The sequence below is a fragment of the Sander vitreus genome, chromosome 21 (assembly GCF_031162955.1).
Source record: "Sander vitreus isolate 19-12246 chromosome 21, sanVit1, whole genome shotgun sequence".
Taxonomy (NCBI): Eukaryota; Metazoa; Chordata; class Actinopteri; order Perciformes; family Percidae; genus Sander; species Sander vitreus.
In genome coordinates this window covers 2,658,327-2,680,269 of record NC_135875.1, presented here as the reverse complement: position 1 = coordinate 2,680,269, position 21,943 = coordinate 2,658,327, and the positions used below count along the sequence as shown (strand labels likewise).

Here is a 21,943-nt window from a genome sequence, read left to right as displayed (position 1 = left end):
GGAGGGGGGTTGCCGTCAGTCCCGTTTCGTTTGACTGAGCTGTGGACGGGACGGCCGGGCGTGTTCAGGCAGGCAGGAAGGACTCAGGTCATCTGGGGATGCTGACGGAGATGCATCAGGGGGTTGGAGGACAGTCAGACAGATCGGTGCCAGAGTCGGCTCAATAAAGAATAAGAGTGGAGTTACATTTGTTTACTAGTTGGAACATGGGCAACGTCCACTGGCATGTTCGGATATTTCATTTCAGAGAGGGTTAATAACAGTCGATTGGGCAGACGATGGATTCTACGACGGCCACTTAGTAACCTGGAAGAGGTGCGTTCTGTCACTGTTATCGGTAGGGCTGCAACCAACTACTACTACTTTCATTGTTGATTAATCTGTCGATTATTTTCTGGATTCTTTCTTTGGTCTATAATATGTCACAAAATTGTGAAAAATGTGGATCAGTGTTTCCCAAAAAGCCCAAGATGACGTTCTTAAATGTCTTGTTTTGTCCACAACTCAAAGTTCAGTTTACTGTCACAGAGGAGCAAAGGTGTAACTTTGGGTTCAACATTGGGGGGGTTAACCCTTGTGTTGTCCTTGGGTCAAATTTGACCCGTTTTCTAGTTTTGTATAACAGAAATATGGGTTTCTTTCAAACAAATGACCCAAACATAACATAGTTCCATGTATGTACGGATGTATGGAATCCATACAACGTCAAATTAATGATTACTTTCACTGAATTTTGGGTGTTTTATTCAATTTCATAGCATTTGAAAAAACTTTTTTTAAATGGTTTCAGAACAGTATCCTGACTAAACCTGTCTAAGACCTGTCTAAACTTTGACAGATACCACTCAACATACTGTGATCTCAACTGTTAGTCAAAATAAATCATAATTTCAGCTTTTTTTAAACCCAAAATGAGGTATAACGTCACATAAATGAGGTTTATTGACCATGAATACAAAAAAAAATAGTTAATAGTGACAAAAAACGTTGGAAAAAGCGTCAAATGGACAACAAGTTCATGGTCGCCGGGAAGAAAACACAAGGGTTGAGATCTCCACTTTTGAGCAAAATTGAAATTTTTAACATATCAATTCCTGCATTCTGATGAATTTTTCTGCAACAGTTTGTGCCTTTTCTGCATCAAGTTATGGTGCAAATGTCTTTATTTATGTAAAGTAAATTATAATAGGTTTTTGGGGTGGGTTGCACTGACCAGTTTTGATTATTAGTCATAATAATGACCCCCCCCCCAACCCATCCCACCTGTAAATTACGCCTATGCAGATGAGTGAAGAAACTAGAAAATATTCACATTTAACAAGCTGGAATGAGAGAAGTTTTACTTTCTTTTTTTTATATAAAAAATGACTCAAGCCGATTAATTGATTTTCAAAAAAGTTGGCGATTACTTTAAAAGTTACCTTGAATCAATTAGTTATCTGTGTTATATGTATTTTCTAAACTCATTTAGGTGTTTCTATTGGTATTCAAAGTCATTTAAAATGCAATAAATCACAGATGCAGTTGGATGGACACAATATATAAAAAATACAATAAAAGAAAAAAAACTAAAAATAAATAATAAAAGAGTAGTTAGAAGAAAATACAAACAAATAAAATGTAATAGTTACATATAAAAAAATAAGTAAACTATAAAAAAACTCCTGTGTCATATCACGATATTACGATATCCAAAGTTTAAGACGATATTTGGCCTTGTATATCGATGTGAATACAATATTGATATTTTGCTCAGCCCTAATTTGTAGTAAATGGTTTTGTAAAGACCACAATAACACCATTAAGAGTGCGATGTTGGAGGTTTATCCATCACTGTGACACCTTTTTCCTCTCTCTTCTTTTCCTCCAGTCCAACTCCTGAAATCCACAGATCTCGGACGCCACAGTCTTCTCTACCTGAAAGAGATCGGGAATGGCTGGTTCGGGAAGGTAAAGCCCACTCCTGACACCAAGTACTGTACTAAAGTACAAATTTCAGGCACTGACACTCCCAAGACAGAGAATCTCGGAGACAGAAGAAGAAGCTCTGGCTGTCTGGCACTGGTCTTAGTACATTTACTCAAGTTCTGTACTTATGTATACTTTTGAAGTATTTGTACTTTACTCGAGTCTTTTCTTTTCATGCCACTTTCTACTTCTACTCCGCTACATTTCAGAGAGAAATATTATACTTTTTACCCCACTACATTCATCTGTTACAGCTTTAGTTACTTTACACATTAGGATTTTTGCACACAAAACACATGTAGTATATAAAATTCGACTTAGTTCATAAATTCAACTTTCCAACAATATATCGGCCTACAAGTCCAGCTGAATTGATTCATTGATTAAACACTTGGTTGATTGACAGAACAGTTTGCATCGTTTCCAGTTTCTGAAAGGTTTCTGCATTGATCACTTTTACTTTTAATACTTTCAGTACATTTACCTGATGATACTTCCATACTTTCACTTAACCCTCGTATTGTCCTCCCAGGTCAAAACTGAAAAATCAACACTTCGACTCATTTTTCGACTCATTTTCGAAGTTTTTTTTCAACATTTTTGCATTTCTTTAAATGCTGTTCTCATGGCTTTCAATGCTTGTTGTCGCTTTTTGTCATTTTTTTCAACTTTTGTGAGCCTTGTTCAAACATTTTAATTGTACTTGCGAAGGGCGTTGCATGGAACCATCCATGTTATTTTCGGGTACTTTGGTTGAAAGAAACTCAAATTTCTGATATAAAAAAACTTTAAAAAAAAAAACAGGTCAGACTTGACCCGAGAACAACAGGAGGGTTGAGTAACATTTTCAATGAAGGGCATTCACTTGTAACGGAGTATTTTTACAGTGTGGTATGAGTACTTTTACTTAAGTAAAGCATATAATGAATACTTCTTCCACCACTGCTGCTGCAGTCGCTGCGGCTGATGAAACGCAGCATCAGTGAGTCTCACATCGCGGCTGTTAGTCTTTGCTCTTATCCCCGCCGTGTTTAAATGGCCGACACGCTGAGTTACCTGTAATGACTGAGTGTGTAATGCCAACCTGATCCTCGTGCCTTTGATGTCAGCTTGTACTAGAAGTGATAGACTTAGCCCTTAAGGATATATTTTCCGCTGGTAAAAATTTTCAAAGTAATGACCCTCCACTGCAGGCTGAGCCGTGTGGTGATGTGCTGTGTTTTTAAGATAAGATAGACTTTATTAATAATCCCACATTGGGGAAATTCCTGTGCTACAGCAGCTCAAAAGAAAAAAATGTACACACATCAGAATAACACAAATACACATTAAGTAGACATAGGAGAAAAAAAATATACATAAAGTATAAAAAAATAGAATTAGTTATAATAATAATAATAGTAACATATTTACACAACAGTTGAAGGTAACAGAGAGTAATGAATAAATAAATATACATAGTGCAGAATATTGTCCAGTGATGGCTCATATTGCAGAAACAGCTAACCAGATAACATGTTGTTGTCGTTCTCTCTCTCTCTCTCTCTCTCTCTCTCTCTCTCTCGTTCTCTCCCCCTCTGTTTCTTTGTCTGTTTCTCCTCCTTTTTCTAACTCCAACTCTTCACTCATGAATATACAATGCGTCCTCTCCATCCTTGCGTACCTTGACTCGGTATGTTCCATCTGTTTGTCTGCATTTTTCTGTCCCTGCACTGTCTTCGGATTCTCTTCCCTGAACCCCCCCTTGCATGGCTGCTTTACGTCTTTTTGTCTGTCTTTTGTGTAACGGTCACTCCCACTCGTGCTCAATGGGTTTTTGTTTGTGTGCAAATGTCCGTCTATCTGTCTTCCCTGTGTCGTATATGTCTCTATCTGTACGGTTTCAGGTTCTGCTGGGGGAGGTGAACGCAGGCCTAAATACCACCCAGGTGGTGGTGAAGGAACTCAAAGCCAGCAGCAGCGTGCAGGACCAGATGCACTTCCTGGAGGAAGCCCGGCCTTTCCGGTACATATTTACTTCTGTCACCTGTCACCTGTCTTTCTGGTTGGAATTTCAGTTTTTCTTTTTCTTTCTTTCTGTCAGTGATGGTTAAAGTAACTCATACACTCTACGAAATAACTGAAAAAAGTTCTGGTAGCTCATTACCCGGACTCAGAGTTTGACAGCAGCATAAATACTAATATTGCACATATTGAATGGCATCATATAAAAAAAAACTTTTATTGCACAATTAAGAAAAATAGATACTGTTATTGCACGTTTATGAATAAATACTGTTAATGCGGTGTCATAGTTCATGTACATGAGGTAGTATTTCCATATGTCAGTGTGGGTGTTTGGTAGAGCCCGACCCATATATCGGCGGGCCGATATTAGGCATTTTCGGAATCGGCATTTATAATGGCCGATAAATGAATATTTAAAATAAAAACGGACTAAACCCCCTTCAACCATGTTCTGAGTGTTGGCATTGCATAGTTTGTCCACCAGAGGGCGCTCTACAACGTCCCTCACGTTTAACCCTTTAAGTTTCATATCGTGAGTTTTATTGAGCGATTTTATTTATCAGAACTTTAATATATTTTGATGTTCCTCTGTTCTGTTGTGACAATAAAACAAACACATTTATTTTTAAACTGTATTATCATATTATTTTAGTCTCATAAATAACTACAAATAACTAGAAATCTGTTTATGTTTTGTTACGCGTTTCTGGATATATTTTTTAAAATATATATCGGCCAATATATCGGAATATCAGATTTTTAAATCACCAAATATCTGTATCGGTATCGGCCTTAAAAATCCTTTATCGGTCGGGCTCTAGTATGTTTGTACTGTCATAGAACAATGTGTCAAAACTGACTTTGTACCGTGTGCTGTGATCTCCAGTGGCCTGCAGCATCCGGCTCTGGTGCAGTGTCTGGCCCAATGCACCGAGGTCACTCCCTACCTGCTGGTGATGGAGTTCTGTCCACTGGTGAGTATCCTAACCCAGAGGCCAGGTGTGGGGAGGAGGCTTCACAGTATGACTCAAATAGATCAATTCAATTCAGTTTTATTATTAAGTGTCGTATCATAACTGTTATATACTGTATCTCCGGACACTTTACAGATACAGTAGGTCTAGACCACACTCTGTAATTTACAAAGACCCAACAATTCCCCCCAAAAGCAAAAGCAAGCATTTAGTGTGACAGTAGCGAGGATCAATCAATAAAGATTAAAGGGGCAGTGAGCGATGCTGGGAAAAGATTGTTGATACTTGAACTAAACTGCCAAACAAATTCCTATGGTCCCACAGCCCAATGGTCCCACAGCCCTATGTTCCCACAGCCCAATGGTCCCACAGCCCAATGGTCCCACAGCCCTATGGTCCCACAGCCCTATGGTCCCACAGCCCTATGTTCCCACAGCCCAATGGTCCCACAGCCCTATGTTCCCACAGCCCAATGGTCCCACAGCCCTATGGTCCCACAGCCCAATGGTCCCACAGCCCAATGTTCCCACAGCCCAATGGTCCCACAGCCAAATGGTCCCACAGCCCAATGGTCCCACAGCCCTATGTTCCCACATTTCAAAGATTTTTTTTTTCACTGAAAATTAGTCCCTATGTTTCCACATTTCTAGGACATTTTCAAAATTAGGTCTTGTGTTCCTACATTTCAATTTAAGCCCTATCCTCCCACAACATTTTTTAGGGTTAGGATTAGTGTTAGGCGGATAAAATCGGATACAAATTTATGAAAAAGGAAATGTGGGAACATAGTGCCTAATTTTGGAAATTCTTAGAAATGTAGGAACATAGGGCTGTGGAACCATCAGCACGCTCCCATTGGATTAACATCAATATACCTTTAAGTAGGAGTATGAATCTGAGAGAAGTGCTGCCTGCGATGTGGCGTAAATCTTCCTTTGTCGCTAAGTGTTTTTATGTTAGGCTGAACTACATTTGGTAACCTGACGAGCCAGATGGTTTGTCACACAGAACCATCTGAGAAGCCGTCATTTGAAACAGCTTGGTTTTTTAAAAAAAATACTTGGGAGGTGATTGGATGAACCGTCTGTCTATCACATCTGCCATTTTTACATTTTTAAATAGTCGCAGTCAGTAGTTCCTACAGGATGCTGATTGGTTCAGTTTGCTGCTGTTTGAACCAAAACACATGTACTCAAAGCCTGGCCAAACGGATTTTTGTGTGATATGTGATCTTGCAATTCTCGAATGATCTCGTGATATCCTGATAATCCAGCTGCCGTGCAGGGTAAAGGAGGCCTCGCAGTATGTGTAAAAAAGAATAATAAAATCTAAGTGAATGAATGTCAGAGGAGTGCTGCCAACACTGTGGCATAAATGTGTTTTTTTGCCGCTATCTGTTTTTATATTAGTCTGAACTACATGTGGTGCATGAAGTGGAATTGAAAGCATCTACAGTAAAGTGTGAGATATGTAATGTAGTTAATGAAAGCCCAGGTCAAGTCGTTTGACCAGTGCTTTGAAGGTGCTGTAGGTAGGATTGTGAAGATCCAGGACTTAGCCAAAAAATGTGAACATCGACAACTTCTCAGTCACTCCCCCCTTTCTGCTAAAGCCCAAAACGGTCTCCTAAGCCCCTTCCCCCACAAGGGAGAATGAATGTGTATGCATAAGCAGTGATTGACACACAGTTAGACACCACCCCCCCCACCCTGGTGGAGCCAGAGGAGCTGGATTATTTTTTTAATGACCAGCTTCATGTAGTTCTACTGGAACATAGGGTTGGTTTCAGAAAATATGACAGAAAGTTAGTTTTATAAGTCTTACCTACTGCACCTTTAATAATTAAAAAATCTGCATTGTGTCCTGTGAGTCATTCAGTGCATTAAAGAGATTGTAAGCTTCTCATAGAATGTGGTTTATGGGATATTTTGTTAATTAACTATGGAAATAAAACACTCTTGGCAGCTGCTGTAAACATTTGGCTGGTAAGCCCAAAGTTGTACCACTCAAACTGCAGCCTAAAATGCAGCAGCAGCTCCAACAGGATGGATTGGTTTAGTAGATTTAACACTGATATTTATGGTGATATTGAAGTAATCAAATGACTAAGAACTGGCTTCCTTCCACTTTAGATCCATCAGTTTTTTTAGGGCTGCAACTAACGAATATTTTCAGTGTTGATTATTCGGTCGATTATTCTCTGGATGAATGGATTAGTTGTTCGATCTCTGAAATGTCAGAAAATGGTGAGAAATGTGGATCATTGTTTCTCAAAAAGCCCAAGACGACGTCCTCAAATGTCTTGTTTTGTCCACAACTCAAAGATATTCAGTTTACTGTCACAGAGGAGAGAAGACACTCACATTTAAAAAGCTGACATCAGAGAATTTTTTTTCACTTTTCCGACTGATTATCAAAGAGTTGGCGATTAATTTAATAGTTGACAACTAATCAATTAATCTTTACAGCTCTACAGTTTTAAATTCAAACAGAGTCTACGTGGTGTAAATTGGTAATATGATGAAATATATTGATCACAGGAAAATCGATCCACTAAGTTAAAGACAGAAAATGACAGGATATAATAATAATAATAATAATAATACATTGGATTTATATAGTGCTTTTCAAAGTCCTCAAAGACGCTTTACATAGGATACAAATAAAAACTTGCCTTAAACATTTATTGGCCTGAGGAGGTAATGATTGTTATAGAAAGCTAATACTTTAGTGTGATTAGTAAGATGGAGAAGGCTGAAGGCTCTGTCAAGGAGACAAATGTTGTCCAAAAACATTCCATAATTCCCTCAGATGGCCGGATTGGTCTCTTTATCCCGAACATTTCAATTGTGAAACTGAGGACATAGAGTTTGCTGGTTCATCTGGTGCACTTTCATGAAGGATTCCAGATTCTAATACCAAGCCAGATTAACATGATCGAACAAGAGATGGGCGACTCTTTGTCCCATCAAGCACAGTAATGACACGACTGCCCTCCAGTGGCAAGTGGCTGCAACATACAGATGTTTTATTTCTGCGGACTGTGTCCAGGGGGATGTGAAGGGTTACCTCCGAAGCTGCAGGACCTCAGAAACCATGACCCCAGACCCCTTGATTCTCCAAAGGATGGCCTGTGACATCGCCTCGGGACTCATGCACATGCACAAACACAGTTTCACACACAGGTAACGAGCAATTTCTGCTATTAAATAAAAAAAATAAATTACAGAGTTTCAGTGATATGGAAAGCTTTGCCATCAGATTAATCACAGCTAACACTTGTGCAATTTAAGAAAGCTGTTAAAGGTTTGTTTTTGTCGGTGCAATGATTTCCCTATGGTATGTCTTGTAAACAACCCATGTAACTCCTAATATTATTTTACCTTTCATATTTATTCGTTTGTTTTGATATTGTGTGTAATTTTAGTTTTGGCTTTGTTTCTCATTCTTCTCTTCTCTTTTCTTTTCTTTATTTCTTTCTATTTTAATTGGAGAATACCCAGATTAAGCCCCTCTGATGTTTTTTTTTGCATCTCTCCATCACATCCTATGTTGATTATGTGTATGTTAATCTGTAGTATTTGCATATGTGTAAACCAATAAACTAAACTAAAAATGTAGAATTGCAACAGCAGACCCAGCCAGTATCTTGTGTTCGTTATGATCAGTAACGTCTGCCTTTTGCTTCTCGGTTGCTTCCTGGAACAATATCCTGGTGCTGCCTGAGTGTTCCTTACAGACTCCAGCATCAGTGATTTTGTTGCAGGCGGTGACCCTCATCTCCCGAACATCTCGAACCTGCACTCAGTCTGCAGCACCTTTTTCATTCCTTCATATGTGTTTTCAGAGATGGCAGTGTTGAACTATAGTCATCTTGCTATCTGTGAGGTTTTGTTGCATGCAGGGCTTCTAAATATTGTTGTGTCTCTAGAAATATGACTCTCCTGCAATGTTCTGTTTTGATTTGTCTGTTTATAAATAATTAGGAGCGGTAACAGCTGTTTATCCCCCTCCTCTTTCCCCCTCCCTCCCCCCCCTATGTAACCAGTGACCTGGCTCTGAGGAACTGCTTGTTGACTGCTGATGTCTCAGTGAAGATTGGAGATTACGGCCTGTCCCAGAGCAAGTACAAGGTCTGTTTATCAGAAACAAAAGCACACAGTAAAATACAGTCAGGTCCATAAATATTGGGACATCGACACAATTCTAATCTTTTTGGCTCTATACACCACCACAATGGAGTTGAAATGAAACGAACAAGATGTGCTTTAACTGCAGACTTTCAGCTTTAATTTGAGGGTATTTACATCCAAATCAGGTGAACGGTGTAGGAATTACAACAGTTTGTATATGTGCCTCCCACTTTCTAAGGGACCAAAAGTAATGGGACAGATTAACAATCATAAATCAAACTTTCACTTTTTAATACTTGGTTGCAAATCCTTTGCAATCAATTCCAGCCTGAAGTCTGGAACGCATAGACATCACCAGACGCTGGGTTTCATCCCTGGTGATGCTCTGCCAGGCCTCTACTGCAACTGTCTTCAGTTCCTGCTTGTTCTTGGGGCATTTTCCCTTCAGTTTTGTCTTCAGCAAGTGAAATGCATGCTCAATCGGATTCAGGTCAGGTGATTGACTTGGCCATTGCATAACATTCCACTTCTTTCCCTTAAAAAGACTCTTTGGTTGCTTTCGCAGTATGCTTCGGGTCATTGTCCACCTGCACTGTGAAGCGCGTCCAATGAGTTCTGAAGCATTTGGCTGAATATGAGCAGATAATATTGCCCGAAACACTTCAGAATTCATCCTGCTGCTTTTGTCAGCAGTCACATCATCAATAAATACAAGAGAAGCAGTTCCATTGGCAGCCATACATGCCCACGCCATGACACTACCACCACCATACTTCACTGATGAGGTGGTATGCTTTGGATCATGAGCAGTTCCTTTCCTTCTCCATACTCTTCTCTTCCCATCACTCTGGTACAAGTTGATCTTTGTCTCATCTGTCCATAGGATGTTGTTCCAGAAATGTGAAGGCTTTTTTAGATGTTGTTTGGCAAACTCTAATCTGGCCTTCCTGTTTTTGAGGCTCACCAATGGTTTACATCTTGTAGTGAACCCTCTGTATTCACTCTGGTGAAGTCTTCTCTTGATTGTTGACTTTGACACACATACACCTACCTCCTGGAGAGTGTTCTTGATCTGGCCAACTGTTGTGAAGGGTGTTTTCTTCACCAGGGAAAGTATTCTTTGGTCATCCACCACAGTTGTTTTCGGTGGTCTTCCGGGTCTTTTGGTGTTGCTGAGCTCACCGGTGCGTTCTTTCTTTTTAAGAATGTTCCAAACAGTTGATTTGGCCACACCTAATGTTTTTGCTATCTCTCTGATGGGTTTGTTTAGATTTTTTCAGCCTAATGATGGCTTGCTTCACTGATAGTGACAGCTCTTTGGATCTCATATTGAGAGTTGACAGCAACAGATTCCAAATGCAAATAGCACACTTGAAATGAACTCTGGACCTTTTATCTGCTCCTTGTAAATGGGATAATGAGGGAATAACACACACCTGGCCATGGAACAGCTGAGCAGCCAGATGTCCCATTACTTTTGGTCCCTTAGAAAGTGGGAGGCACATATACAAACTGTTGTAATTCCTACACCGTTCACCTGATTTGGATGTAAATACCCTCAAATTAAAGCTGAAAGTCTGCAGTTAAAGCACATCTTGTTCGTTTCATTTCAACTCCATTGTGGTGGTGTATAGAGCCAAAAAGATTAGAATTGTGTCGATGTCCCAATATTTATGGCCCTGACTGTATGCAAACATAAACAGTCTTATTTTGCCAGCAAACAATTTCATTTGTTTCATTGTTTGTTGTCTATCGCTATGCCACATAACAGCCACTAGGGTCAAATGGGCAAACTGATTGGATGAGTGCATGAATACATTATTTAAAGAATAGAGCTAAGCTTGTTAGTGATTTGCTATCTATGTCCCTTAGGTGCTTTGCATCTGCAAAAAGATCTAGCATTCACTCCACCCAAGCGAGTTTCTACAGATTCTACAGATTATTTCCAGAGCTGTTTTCATTTGTTATGGTTATAATATTAATATTTAACGCGTGTAGATGATAACAACAAGGCCAATTTAATTTGAAAGTAACACTTTTAGTCCGAATTAAATATATTTGCTTTACTGTTCAGCTGATGTAAGTGAATAGAAATAAATTCCAAAGTGTGATTCTCTTGTGTCCTCCCTGCCGCTCCCGTCAGGATGATTACTACGTGACTTCAGATCAGATGTACGTGCCGCTGCGCTGGATCGCTCCAGAGCTGGTGGATGAGGTGCATGGAAACCTGCTGGTGGCTGACCAGACCCAGCACAGCAATATATGGTAGGAAACACACATACACACACACACACACACACACACACACACACACACACACACACACACACACACACACACACACACACACCACACACACACACACACACACACACACACACACACCAAACACACACACACATACACACCAGACACACACATCCACACACACACACACGCAGACACACGCACACACAGACACACACACACCCACACACACAGACACGTGCATGCACACGCACACACGCACACACAAGATACATGCACAAACAAAAACGTAAGCGAGATTTCATAGCATAACATAATGGTTTTCAAATGTTTCGTGGTATAAAATGAAAAATAATTTACTTTATACTGTATGTCAGTGTTTACAGGCTGGGGTATGTTATAGTTTTGCCTTCAATTCCTTTCATTTTTTGTTGAGTTCCAGCTCTTGATACCACAATGACAAGAGCAGAGGGCAGGCTTGGGGGACTCTGCATTTGAACTCATCTATTCCAGTCTTAGATCTTGAAAGAGTTAAAGAGCAAGAGCAAGTCAAATACCAACAACACAGAGGATGTTTAAGACAATAGAAAACCAGTCTATACAGTTCAAAGCCCTGACTGTGAAGGAAAACATGAAGGAAGCAAAATAACCAAAAGTTATTTTGGGCCTAGATTAAGTATTTGTACATAAGGGAAATGACACATACTTGTTTTGATTACTATTTTATCATCATTTCATCATCACAATATCCATGATATCCTGTGTCTCAGGTCTCTGGGCGTGACTATCTGGGAGCTGTTTGAGCTTGGGAACCAGCCCTACAGACACTACTCTGACAGACAAGTACTGACCTACGCTGTGAGGGAGCAGCAGCTGCGACTGCCCAAACCCATGCTGAAAGTGCCTCTGGCTGAGCGCTGGTGAGACACAAGCAGAAACACATTTAGAAACATCTTTAAAATATTTAACAGTCCTTTTGAAGAAGCACAAACACAGCAAAACACAATATTCAGAGCAACACAATTAAGAGTGGATTCTCATCTCTACTGCAGATTCAAATTATTGTGCTAATTCTTCTGGTTTTGCTTACCTGTATTGGGGACATTTTTTTTTCTAGTTGTCTCTTTTTTATCCCTTTTATTACAACTTAACTAATAAATTATAGAGCCACAAAGATTAGTCAATTAATCGATTAGTTGTCAACTATTTTGATAACCGAATAATCGGTTTTAGTCATTTTTTATGACAGTAAACATTCTCTGATTCAAGCATATTTTCTGGTTTCTTTACTCCTCTGTGACAATAAAAAATGATCACAAAATAATCAACAATGAAAATATTTTGTTTTTGATATTTGACCGGAATTAGGCACATTACATGTAGTGCACCGGAAAATCTGATGGAACTGGCATGTTCTCTTTCATATCTTGTGTCTGTTTTATTGTTTGTCTCAGGTATGAGGTGATGCAGTTCTGCTGGCTCCAGCCTGATCAGAGACCCACCGCAGAGGAAGTCCACTTGCTGCTCAGCTACCTGTGTGCCAAGGGGGCCAGCGAGGCCGAAGACGACTTTGAGAGGCGATGGAACTCCCTTCGTACCAATACTGTATTCAACAGCCACCGTGGGGCCTCGGCAATGTCACGAGACCACTCCTCATCAACGTCATCCTCGTTCCCTCTCCTTGAGCAATTTTCAGCTGGTGATGGCTACCACTCAGAGTCCGGGGATGATATACTCACAGTCACTGAGACCAGCCACGGTCTGAACTTTGAGTACAAGTGGGAGCAAGCCAGGGCAGACCAATCGTTTAGAGCCCCGGACTCCTCTAGTACCCTAGGCCAGGCCACCCATCATTTTCAGGAAGCAATTTACACACCTGGGGGCTTCGTGGGAGGCTGCCCCATGGAGAGCCACAGCCATGGAGTTTCTCCTACTTACTACCAATCAAAACATCTACATGCTCCAAACATACTTCCTGTCCTCAGTGCCCACAGCCCCTCGGTAAGCAGTGAGTACTACATCCGCATTGAAGAGCCAGTAGACTGTAACCTTGATCCGGACTATACCATGTGCTCCTACAGCCCGGACTACCAGGGCAGCAGTGGAAGCTTTCTGACTGGGAGTGCCGAGTCAGGCGAGTGCATTGCCTGCCCGTCACAGGCTAAGAACATGGGTCCCTATTGGTCAGGAGACATCCATAAGTCAGATTTGTACGACTCAAATGACTCAAGTCCTGCTATCTCCCTGACAATGGAGCCCCTTTTAGGGCAAGTGTTGGACAACAGCCCACTACCACCCTGGGAGTCTAGTCACTATGTGTCCTATAAAGACAGAGATGGGGGTTACTACTATGAGCACTCGCCCCCTTTGGGAATAGATCACTATCTAATTGGAGGTGAGGCCTCCAGTGAGCGTCATCAGGAAAGTTGGGGGTCAAGGAGCCTGCGCCAGGCCTTGGGTGAGTTGGAGAACCCGCTAGGTATATCCCCCGCTGTAAGCGTAAGTGCACCTCAACAGGCCTACAGAGACACATACCTGGACACAAGTCAGACCTCTATTATGGGAAAGAATGTGACAGGGGGCTACTACGACATGATGGGTTCCCTGAGGAAGACTATGCCCAGCCACAGCAGGCATAGCACCCACTCTGTGAGTATTAACATGGAGACAGAAGGGGCACTCTTCATTGGGCACAGAGACAGTGATACAGAGGAGGAAGAAGAAGAGGACATATTTGTGGAGAGACACACCTGCAACACTTGGCCTTCAAAACACCGCCACAGCAGTGTGGGTCACCACAGACGGGCTAGCCACAGCTGCAGGCAAGATGCTTATGTTGATTTCCATTACACAATGCCAAGTACAGACATTGAAGACTCCTGGCCAGAGGAGCATAGCCTAGCCTTCCACTCTTTGCCCAAACCTATTGACTATCTTGAGACCCACCAGGCCAAAGATAAAAGTGCCTGCCTTAGTCTAAGTAAACATCATGCAGTGGTGCCTTCAGACAATTGCAACGCATACATCTACCTGTGCCATGAGGGCGGGACTCAGGTGCCGGCATCTGGAGAGTGCTGCCACTCGCACTTTGTTGACCCGCTTACAGGCTTGCAAGTCAGAAACAACAGCTTCAGTCACAGCTACAGTCACAGCAGCTACATCAGCGACAAGGCCATCAACATCCCAAGCAATGACGAGATCATCAATCTATCCCCGGCTCCAGGGGGTCCCATTGTGGCCAAACCTGCCTTGATAAAGACTGAGGACAGAAGAGAGCAGTATGTTGACCTTACAACAGATGATGCACTCTTCAAAGAGAAGAGGGAGCATGTAATAAAAGAAATCATGCAGAAACCGCCAGATCATAAAATAGAAGAAGTGACCCTGACAATGACTATGAGCACCCCGCCTCCTGCTGACAACATGCATGTGATGGTGACCCTCACAGATTCGCAGTCGGAGCTGAGCCCCACTGGCGACAGCGGTGTTGACCGAGGAGGCTCCAGTGTGAGCCTCGCTGACATCCTCGACTGCAGTGACGACGACGACGACGACGACGACGACATCACAGATGATATCACCGACGTCACCTCAGGCATCTTCGCCGACGAGTCGAGTGAGCTGAATGCTTCTCCGGCCTTCAAGTCGCTACAGAAGGAGGTAGGAACTCCTGATTCCATGGACTCCGTGGATCTGCCATCTGCAGCCGGATCTTGTGAAGGCTTCAGCCCTGCGTCCTCCCACCCTTCCAGCTCACCTAAAGCTATGGACAGTGGCTATGACACAGAAAATAATGAGAGCCCTGAGTTTGTACCCAAAGAGCCTCATGAACCCCGTGAACAACCTCTGGGAAAGCCTACCCTTGATACAAGCCTGGAGGAGGACAAGGAGCTGGAAGAGCATGAGGTCAAGGATAAAGTAGTGCCCACAGAGGGTGAACCATTATTGGGTGAAGACTTGGCTTTAGGAGCCTCACAAACAGGCGACCACATCCTTTTACCATTAAGCGATAAGACTCCATACAGAGACTCTGCCTACTTTTCAGACTATGAGAATGAAAGGCAGTCCAGGGATGAAGGGGAAGAACTGTCCGAGAGAGTAAGAGATGAAGAAAATGTTGAAAAGGAAATGCACATGAGAGAAAAGAAGGGTGAGAAAAGGAAGAAAGAGGAGGAAGAACTAAATGACACTGTAGTGAACAAAGATCTAAAACTTGAAATGAAACAGATATCAACAGGAGGAACAGAATCCTATTCTCTACCAGAGATGGATGCATATTTGACAGAAACGTGTGGCCAGGATGAGGCATTGGGGCTACCTCTGGAGCCCTCTGACACTGCTTCAATGGACGAATGGCCATCTCAGGAGGAGAACTCATCCTTTGGAGACTGGGCAGCAGAGGTGGTGGGGGCCATGGAAGAAGCCCTTGGTGCCCTCAATGGAGATTGTACCTCCAACATCAGGGTAGAGGAGGATGAAGCGGAAGACTCTGTTCAAGATTTAGAAACAACAGGAGAGCAAGAACTCAAGACAATTCAAAACAAGCCATCAGGGATTTCCGGTGAAATCCTGCACACTTTACCCAAAGACGAGGTGGCCTTGCAGCATACGGCAAGCATCAGGCGGTTTTCTTCTTCCTCTCCGCCACCTCCAGCTGCCCCTCCCCCTCCGCTCCCTGCAACAGAGGGCCGAGCGTCTCCAGCTGATGGGGAAGACGCGGATGAGGAGGGCGGTGACACTGATGACAGCGACGAGTCAGATGAGGAGCTGCGAACCTACAGTGTGCAGGAGCAGAGCGGAGGGGAGGAGAGCGAAGACGAGTGCCACCCAGTGCCCATTGTGGTGAGTGACTGCAGCGAAGCCCACAAACTGCGCAGCCTCCTTAAGATGCCAACGCTGCTTACAACAGTCAACCTAGACGAGGAGCTTGAACCCAAGAAGAAGACTGTGTCTTTTTTTGATGATGTCACCGTCTATCTGTTCGATCAGGTGAGTGGCATTCAAATGGCTTAATTATTTATATAATATTTAAACCTGCATTAATCAATATTTTTGATAATAACATTAAGTTAGCATGTTGCTTATTGTAATGTTAGAAGTCATAGTGCTTAAACATGGAACATTACATTACAACAAATGCAGCTATAGAGAGCCTTTTTTAGTCTTAACTCATTGCTTTGGTTTTATGGTTGTATGGTTCAGTCTGGGCCACTCTAATTAGTAGAAGCCAACAATTTAAATTTGTTTTGATAAACCATCTGCCCAACAGCAAATGGCAGACACAGTTACAGAGTAGCTAGTGGGTGAACATAGTTGATCAACTAGCAGCTCAAAACCTAGATATTTTTTCTCAGAAGTTAGTGGGGACTAAAACAGAGCTAAAAGCGGAGGGAATATAGGACTTTAATTCATCAGGTGAGAATAAAGGCTAATTTTGCATTAGGAAGTTTGTTAGCTTTAACATGTTATTACCATATCACTTTTGCATATCCATCGTCTTACTTATAGACGACTTACCTCACTTTGCACCGGCTTTGTAATGCCTACTTAATCTGCACTTTATGTAGCCTTTTGTATTCTGTATTCCTGTATTGTATTGAATATGAAACTGTATGTTGTCCTGCACGCTTATGCTTTTCTTGGCCAGGTTGCCGTTGCAAATGAGAACCCTTTTCAACAGGCTACCTGGTTAAATAAAAAAATAAAAAATAAAAACAATCTTAAAAGCCAATGAACTGATAGGGCTATGTATCTATGAGCTTGCTTTGATCTTAAGTCTGTCTAAGATCATTTTCATTTTCTTTTACTTAACTTTGCTGCCAATAGGAAAGCCCAACTAAAGAGTTGGCTGAGCATGGCTTCCCTTTAGGAGCAGAGGGTCTGAGTTCATGGAGCAAGTCCCAAGAAAGGCTTAATGTCTCTGATGACTCTTCAGATGGGAACATCTCAGAGGAGAGTAAGTACGAGACCACATTTATTAATTTAAATATAGTGTTGAAATGTTATATAGTGTAAAAATGAAACTGTGATCAATCTGCTTGAGCATCAAGACATCAATGAAAATATAAACTAAATATCTTATTATTGCATATTCTATTCACCTTATATATGCTTCCTCTAGGCAATGTTATTAGGAAACACTCTATTAACTTTCAATGTTACGCAGATGATACCCAATTATATCTATTGATCAAGCCAGATGAAACCAATCAGTTAGTTAAACTTCAATATGCATTTACGACATGAAAGCCTGAATGACCTACACTTTCTTGATGTTAAACTCATTTGGGTCTTTGTTAATTATAGTAGATTATTATTATAATAGAGTATTGTCTAGACCTACTCTATCTCTAAAGTGTCTCGAGATAACGTTTGTTATGATTTGACATTATCAATAAAATTGAATTTAATTTAATTATCTGCTCCTAGGTGCAGGGTATGAGTGGGAGGACGACTTCCCGCTGCTCCCTCTACCAACATCCTCAGTGGCGTCTGACTCCCCTCCAGCCCGCTCCATCCCCACAGCTCCGGAACCCAAACCCACCGTACAGTTCTCCCGCTTCACTGTCTCCCCCTCCAATGTGTCCCGTTTCTCCATTACTCACATCTCTGACTCTGATATGGATTCCGCAGGAGGTGGGTCACCTCTATCTCACAACTCTCTTTCCTCATAACAGACATGATTTGTTTTTGATTGGGGGTTTTACTGCTGTGATTCTCACATAAGATGAACTTCCAATTTTTTGTCACAGCTGTTCAGATTTGAAAATGGTTTGTGAGTGTGATATCTTTTCTAGTCACCTTAAAAGACTGTGAGCACAAAACACAAAAAGCATATTGAGCTAGTTTGTCCAGGAGTAGGACGTAATATATGGTAGTTTATTCTGGCCCTCTAAAACACTTACTCTTAAATTTGTACTAGCTACATGTTGTATCTGGAGTCCTGGACTAATTAAATAAAATTCAACTACCTGTGTTAGTCCTCATTAGTGAGAGGATTTTCTCACAGCATTGACCTCTGGGTGCAGTGAAACATGTTTTGTGAGATTGATAATGTCCCCTGGATTTTCTGTGGATATGGGAGAATGTTTTAATCAAAGTTAGTTTAATTTCTGGTGCTTGCTGTTTCAAGTACTCCAAATAATAATATCCTATATAAACAGATATTTTTACTTTTTTTTACTTAAACCTGGCTCCTCTTAAGGTTTAATTTCAGCCTTGACTCTTGTAGTAACCCTAATGTAAATCTAGACAAATTCCAAATCATGTATGGGCACATTTTAACTAATATGGTTGTTAATCCTGGTCTGGGAAACTAGCCCATTAAAGATGCAATTGTTGGCTACAACGTGTTGCCACAGACTTACAGTCAAACATCCCAAACCAATGACATGATAAACTTTCTTGCCAAATTTCGTAGAAATCTGCCAACATTTTGGAGGCGCAAGATGCCTAATCGCCTGTAAAGAGTACTTGTGTTCATTTATCCTTTTCTGCCTTGTTTTGTGTTTTGCAGGAAGCAGCGAGGATGGGGACAAAGAATAACAAGCCATGGATATTTACTGCCTGTCATACAACAACTTGGCCTGCTCGCATGACTTCTAATTTATTTTTTAAATGTCAGGTTTTAGAAACACAAGACAGTGCCTGTTATCGCCTGTGGACACTTTTAAATGGTCTGTCTTACTGACCTAAGCTGAAAAGAGAATGGTTAATATATAAAATGTTCAGAATATTAATATATGCTGTATTTATGATGTAAAGAATCTATGAAAGCAGGGGAAACTTGTATGTTGAATTGTGCATATTTTTGGATCAAAGAGACACAATGGAAGGACATACCTTTGGAAAGCATTTGCCACCTCTTTCACTTCTTAATTATGATGGGAAGCTTTCGTGAGAGTGTGGAACCACCTGGACTTATGTATAGAAACAGGACAGTTGTGCAAACGGTCGCTGAGTTAAACTTTTCAGAATTTTCAACAAGGGATCAGCACTTTGAACAAGACTTTACAGCTCCACAGACTTTGTACTTTTTAGGAAAATCCTTTACTTGTCTTAATTAATATCAACGAGAATCCTTGAGGTATCACAAGTAATATGATGTTAATAGCTGGGTTCATTCCGAGATAAAGGACATGCTAGTGTAATAGAAGGAAGCAAAGGGTATTTTAATGGGTCATGTCTGGTTACAGAATGTTTTTTTGTGGAAACAGCTGATCGAACCTGGACAATGTGATATTTTGGGACTATTTCTTTTGTATCAGGACCACTACTGCACTGTTTTACATAATACATATGTGGCTCATTCTCTCCAAACCAAATTCAGTGCCAGCACCGCCATCACAACCCAACACTCTTTGTTGTAAACATCAGGCACAACATTGTCACTATAGTGACAGGAAGTGGTGGAAGTCATTTTGGATTTAACTCTTATTAAAGGTTTAACAGGATTTTCAAATATAGCAATGCATGGTTTAACTATCTAGGAAACAGTATCTATAAGAATGTATTCCGTCGAAACAAAAGGGGGCTGTTTTTGTTTTTGTTTTGGAGTAGAGACAGGCACACATGGTCATGGAAATCCATTTTCATGTTTCCTCTTGCTGCCAAAACAAATTGGCAGCAACCATTCATGATTTGGTCTGCTTCATAAAAACACTAGTTCTCTAATAAAGACGTGGGCCAGTAGGGCTGGGCAATGTGGATGCAATCTTCATCACAGTATATGTAATGTCATAAAGTACTTTTTTCTGATCTTCACTTTGAAACGTTAGTTAAAAAAATAAAATGTCTACTTTGAAGTTAAACACCTGCCAAATGAAGGTTCTTCATCACATTGATGCAAAGATCCCGTAACTCCAATATTGCCAGAACTTATAATAGTAATAGAAGGATATTCCCAATGGTGTTGTACAACCAGAATATTAAAATAATTTTTTTAATAGTCAGTGTATATCATCATATTGCCCAACCCTACAGGCCAGTATATATCAAAATACAAACCTGCACAACAATATTAAAAAGTCTGTTAAATTCTATTTTTGTCTGCACAGAGGTCAGTCTGAACAAGCGTGCTTATGCATATGTAAATCAGCACATTTTACATCCAGTATTTCTCAGTTTCTGCCTGTTCCTACAAGAGAAATGAGAAGAGCTGCCTGTCAATACTGTTACTCTCACTTGCTGTATATTGGCTACACTGAGCTTGTTTGGAGCGGTTTTGTACTATCATTGTGGTATAAAGCTAAAAAAAACTGTTGAACCTTTTCAGATTCGAAAGAAAAAAAAAAATTTGTTCTAACTGATTACAATTTGGGTTATTTACATGTAAAACAGAAATGAGATTTAATGGCACTTGAAAGCTGAAATATTAAAAAACAAACTTGTTGTTGAGCCACGTTGCTTTGAGGTGGAACAGATCAATTCAGTGTTAAAGCTTTAGTGCGGAACTTTTTGATATTAATGAACGTCTGTTACATTCAAGCTGTTGACAAATGAGTTGCTACAAAGCTAATTACGACAGCTCCACACAACTCTCTCTGGATTTCTCAGTATGACTGTGTTCAGAAAATGGTGTCGTCCGGAGATTTTCGCGGGCAAAGAATCGAGTGAAGATAATGACCTCTTCTGAAGAGTCCATCATTTTTTAATCCTCCGTGTCCTCCTTGGTTACAAGCAACTGCGTGGAGGAGGAGGAGGGGGAGGGGGTGGTGCGCGATCACGGAAGGCTTGTATCATGTGGATGCGCCGACAGTTTTGTTGTCATTACTTAGAATTCCTCATGGGGGAGACAGAAACTACGCACTATAGCTTTAAGTCTTATTTGTCTGATCAGCTGGTTGAAAGGCAATCAAGGGCTGATGTCATGATCACGAAATGTTACAATGCTTTGCTTTCTGTGTGTATAAATGTAAGGAAGTGAAATGGAAGGTGTGGTTGATGAGCTGTTGGTTTGGCTGCTGTTTCAAAGCTGTCTTTAAGTGTTTGTTTGCCTCCCAAGGCTTTAATATTCTGTAACAGTTTAGCATAGACCCATCTGCCGTAGACCGCTGTCTGTAATATTTTTGTATCTCGACAAGAATACTTTTAGGAGTATTGATGTACTGTACCTGTACAGATGGGAAGGTTATAAATAATATATGTCTCTTATGTTTTATTGTTGCCAAAGAGATGTGTTGTTGTGGTTCAGGGGCAACAGTTGGTGTTGTTTTCACCCCAAAATGAAGACAGAGAGGAGGAACATTACAGGAGCTTTGGCCTGGCCGTTAAAAACGTGCAGGTGAAGATTTGGTTTGCGATACTGTCAGGAACATGTGCCCCCACACTGACCTGGTCACATCATTACTTTCTGTACCTTCTATCAATATAAATAAAGTCTGTTTTACACATCTTAAGATATCTTTTGACCCTTTGTTAATTTTCTTTTAAAAAAGATAATTCTGTCCACATTTGGAGAGAACAGAATTCACTCTGGTATTAATGTTTCCACACGGAGGTTTAACCCTTGTGTTGTCTTCCCGTCGACCATGCAACTTTTTGCTTTTCAGGGTCAAAATTTGAAGTTAAAACTTTATTTTCAACATTTCGTTGATCTTTTTTGACACTAAGTCA

General features: G+C 41.0%; 1 protein-coding gene across 1 annotated transcript in view; it reads left to right on the top strand.

Annotated features, from left to right (window-relative positions):
• aatkb (apoptosis-associated tyrosine kinase b) overlaps positions 1-21,713 on the top strand; it is a 32,073-nt gene extending 10,360 nt beyond the window's left edge. The window contains exons 3-13 of the mRNA XM_078279826.1: positions 1,871-1,950; positions 3,855-3,973; positions 4,862-4,949; positions 8,001-8,134; positions 8,998-9,082; positions 11,226-11,347; positions 12,100-12,249; positions 12,784-16,318; positions 17,156-17,285; positions 17,759-17,965; positions 18,846-21,713. Of these exons, the coding sequence (XP_078135952.1) occupies positions 1,871-1,950; positions 3,855-3,973; positions 4,862-4,949; positions 8,001-8,134; positions 8,998-9,082; positions 11,226-11,347; positions 12,100-12,249; positions 12,784-16,318; positions 17,156-17,285; positions 17,759-17,965; positions 18,846-18,874 (4,679 nt within the window). The 3' untranslated portion in view covers positions 18,875-21,713. The remainder of the gene's footprint in view (positions 1-1,870; positions 1,951-3,854; positions 3,974-4,861; positions 4,950-8,000; positions 8,135-8,997; positions 9,083-11,225; positions 11,348-12,099; positions 12,250-12,783; positions 16,319-17,155; positions 17,286-17,758; positions 17,966-18,845) is intronic.
• The last annotated feature ends 230 nt before the right edge of the window (positions 21,714-21,943 follow it).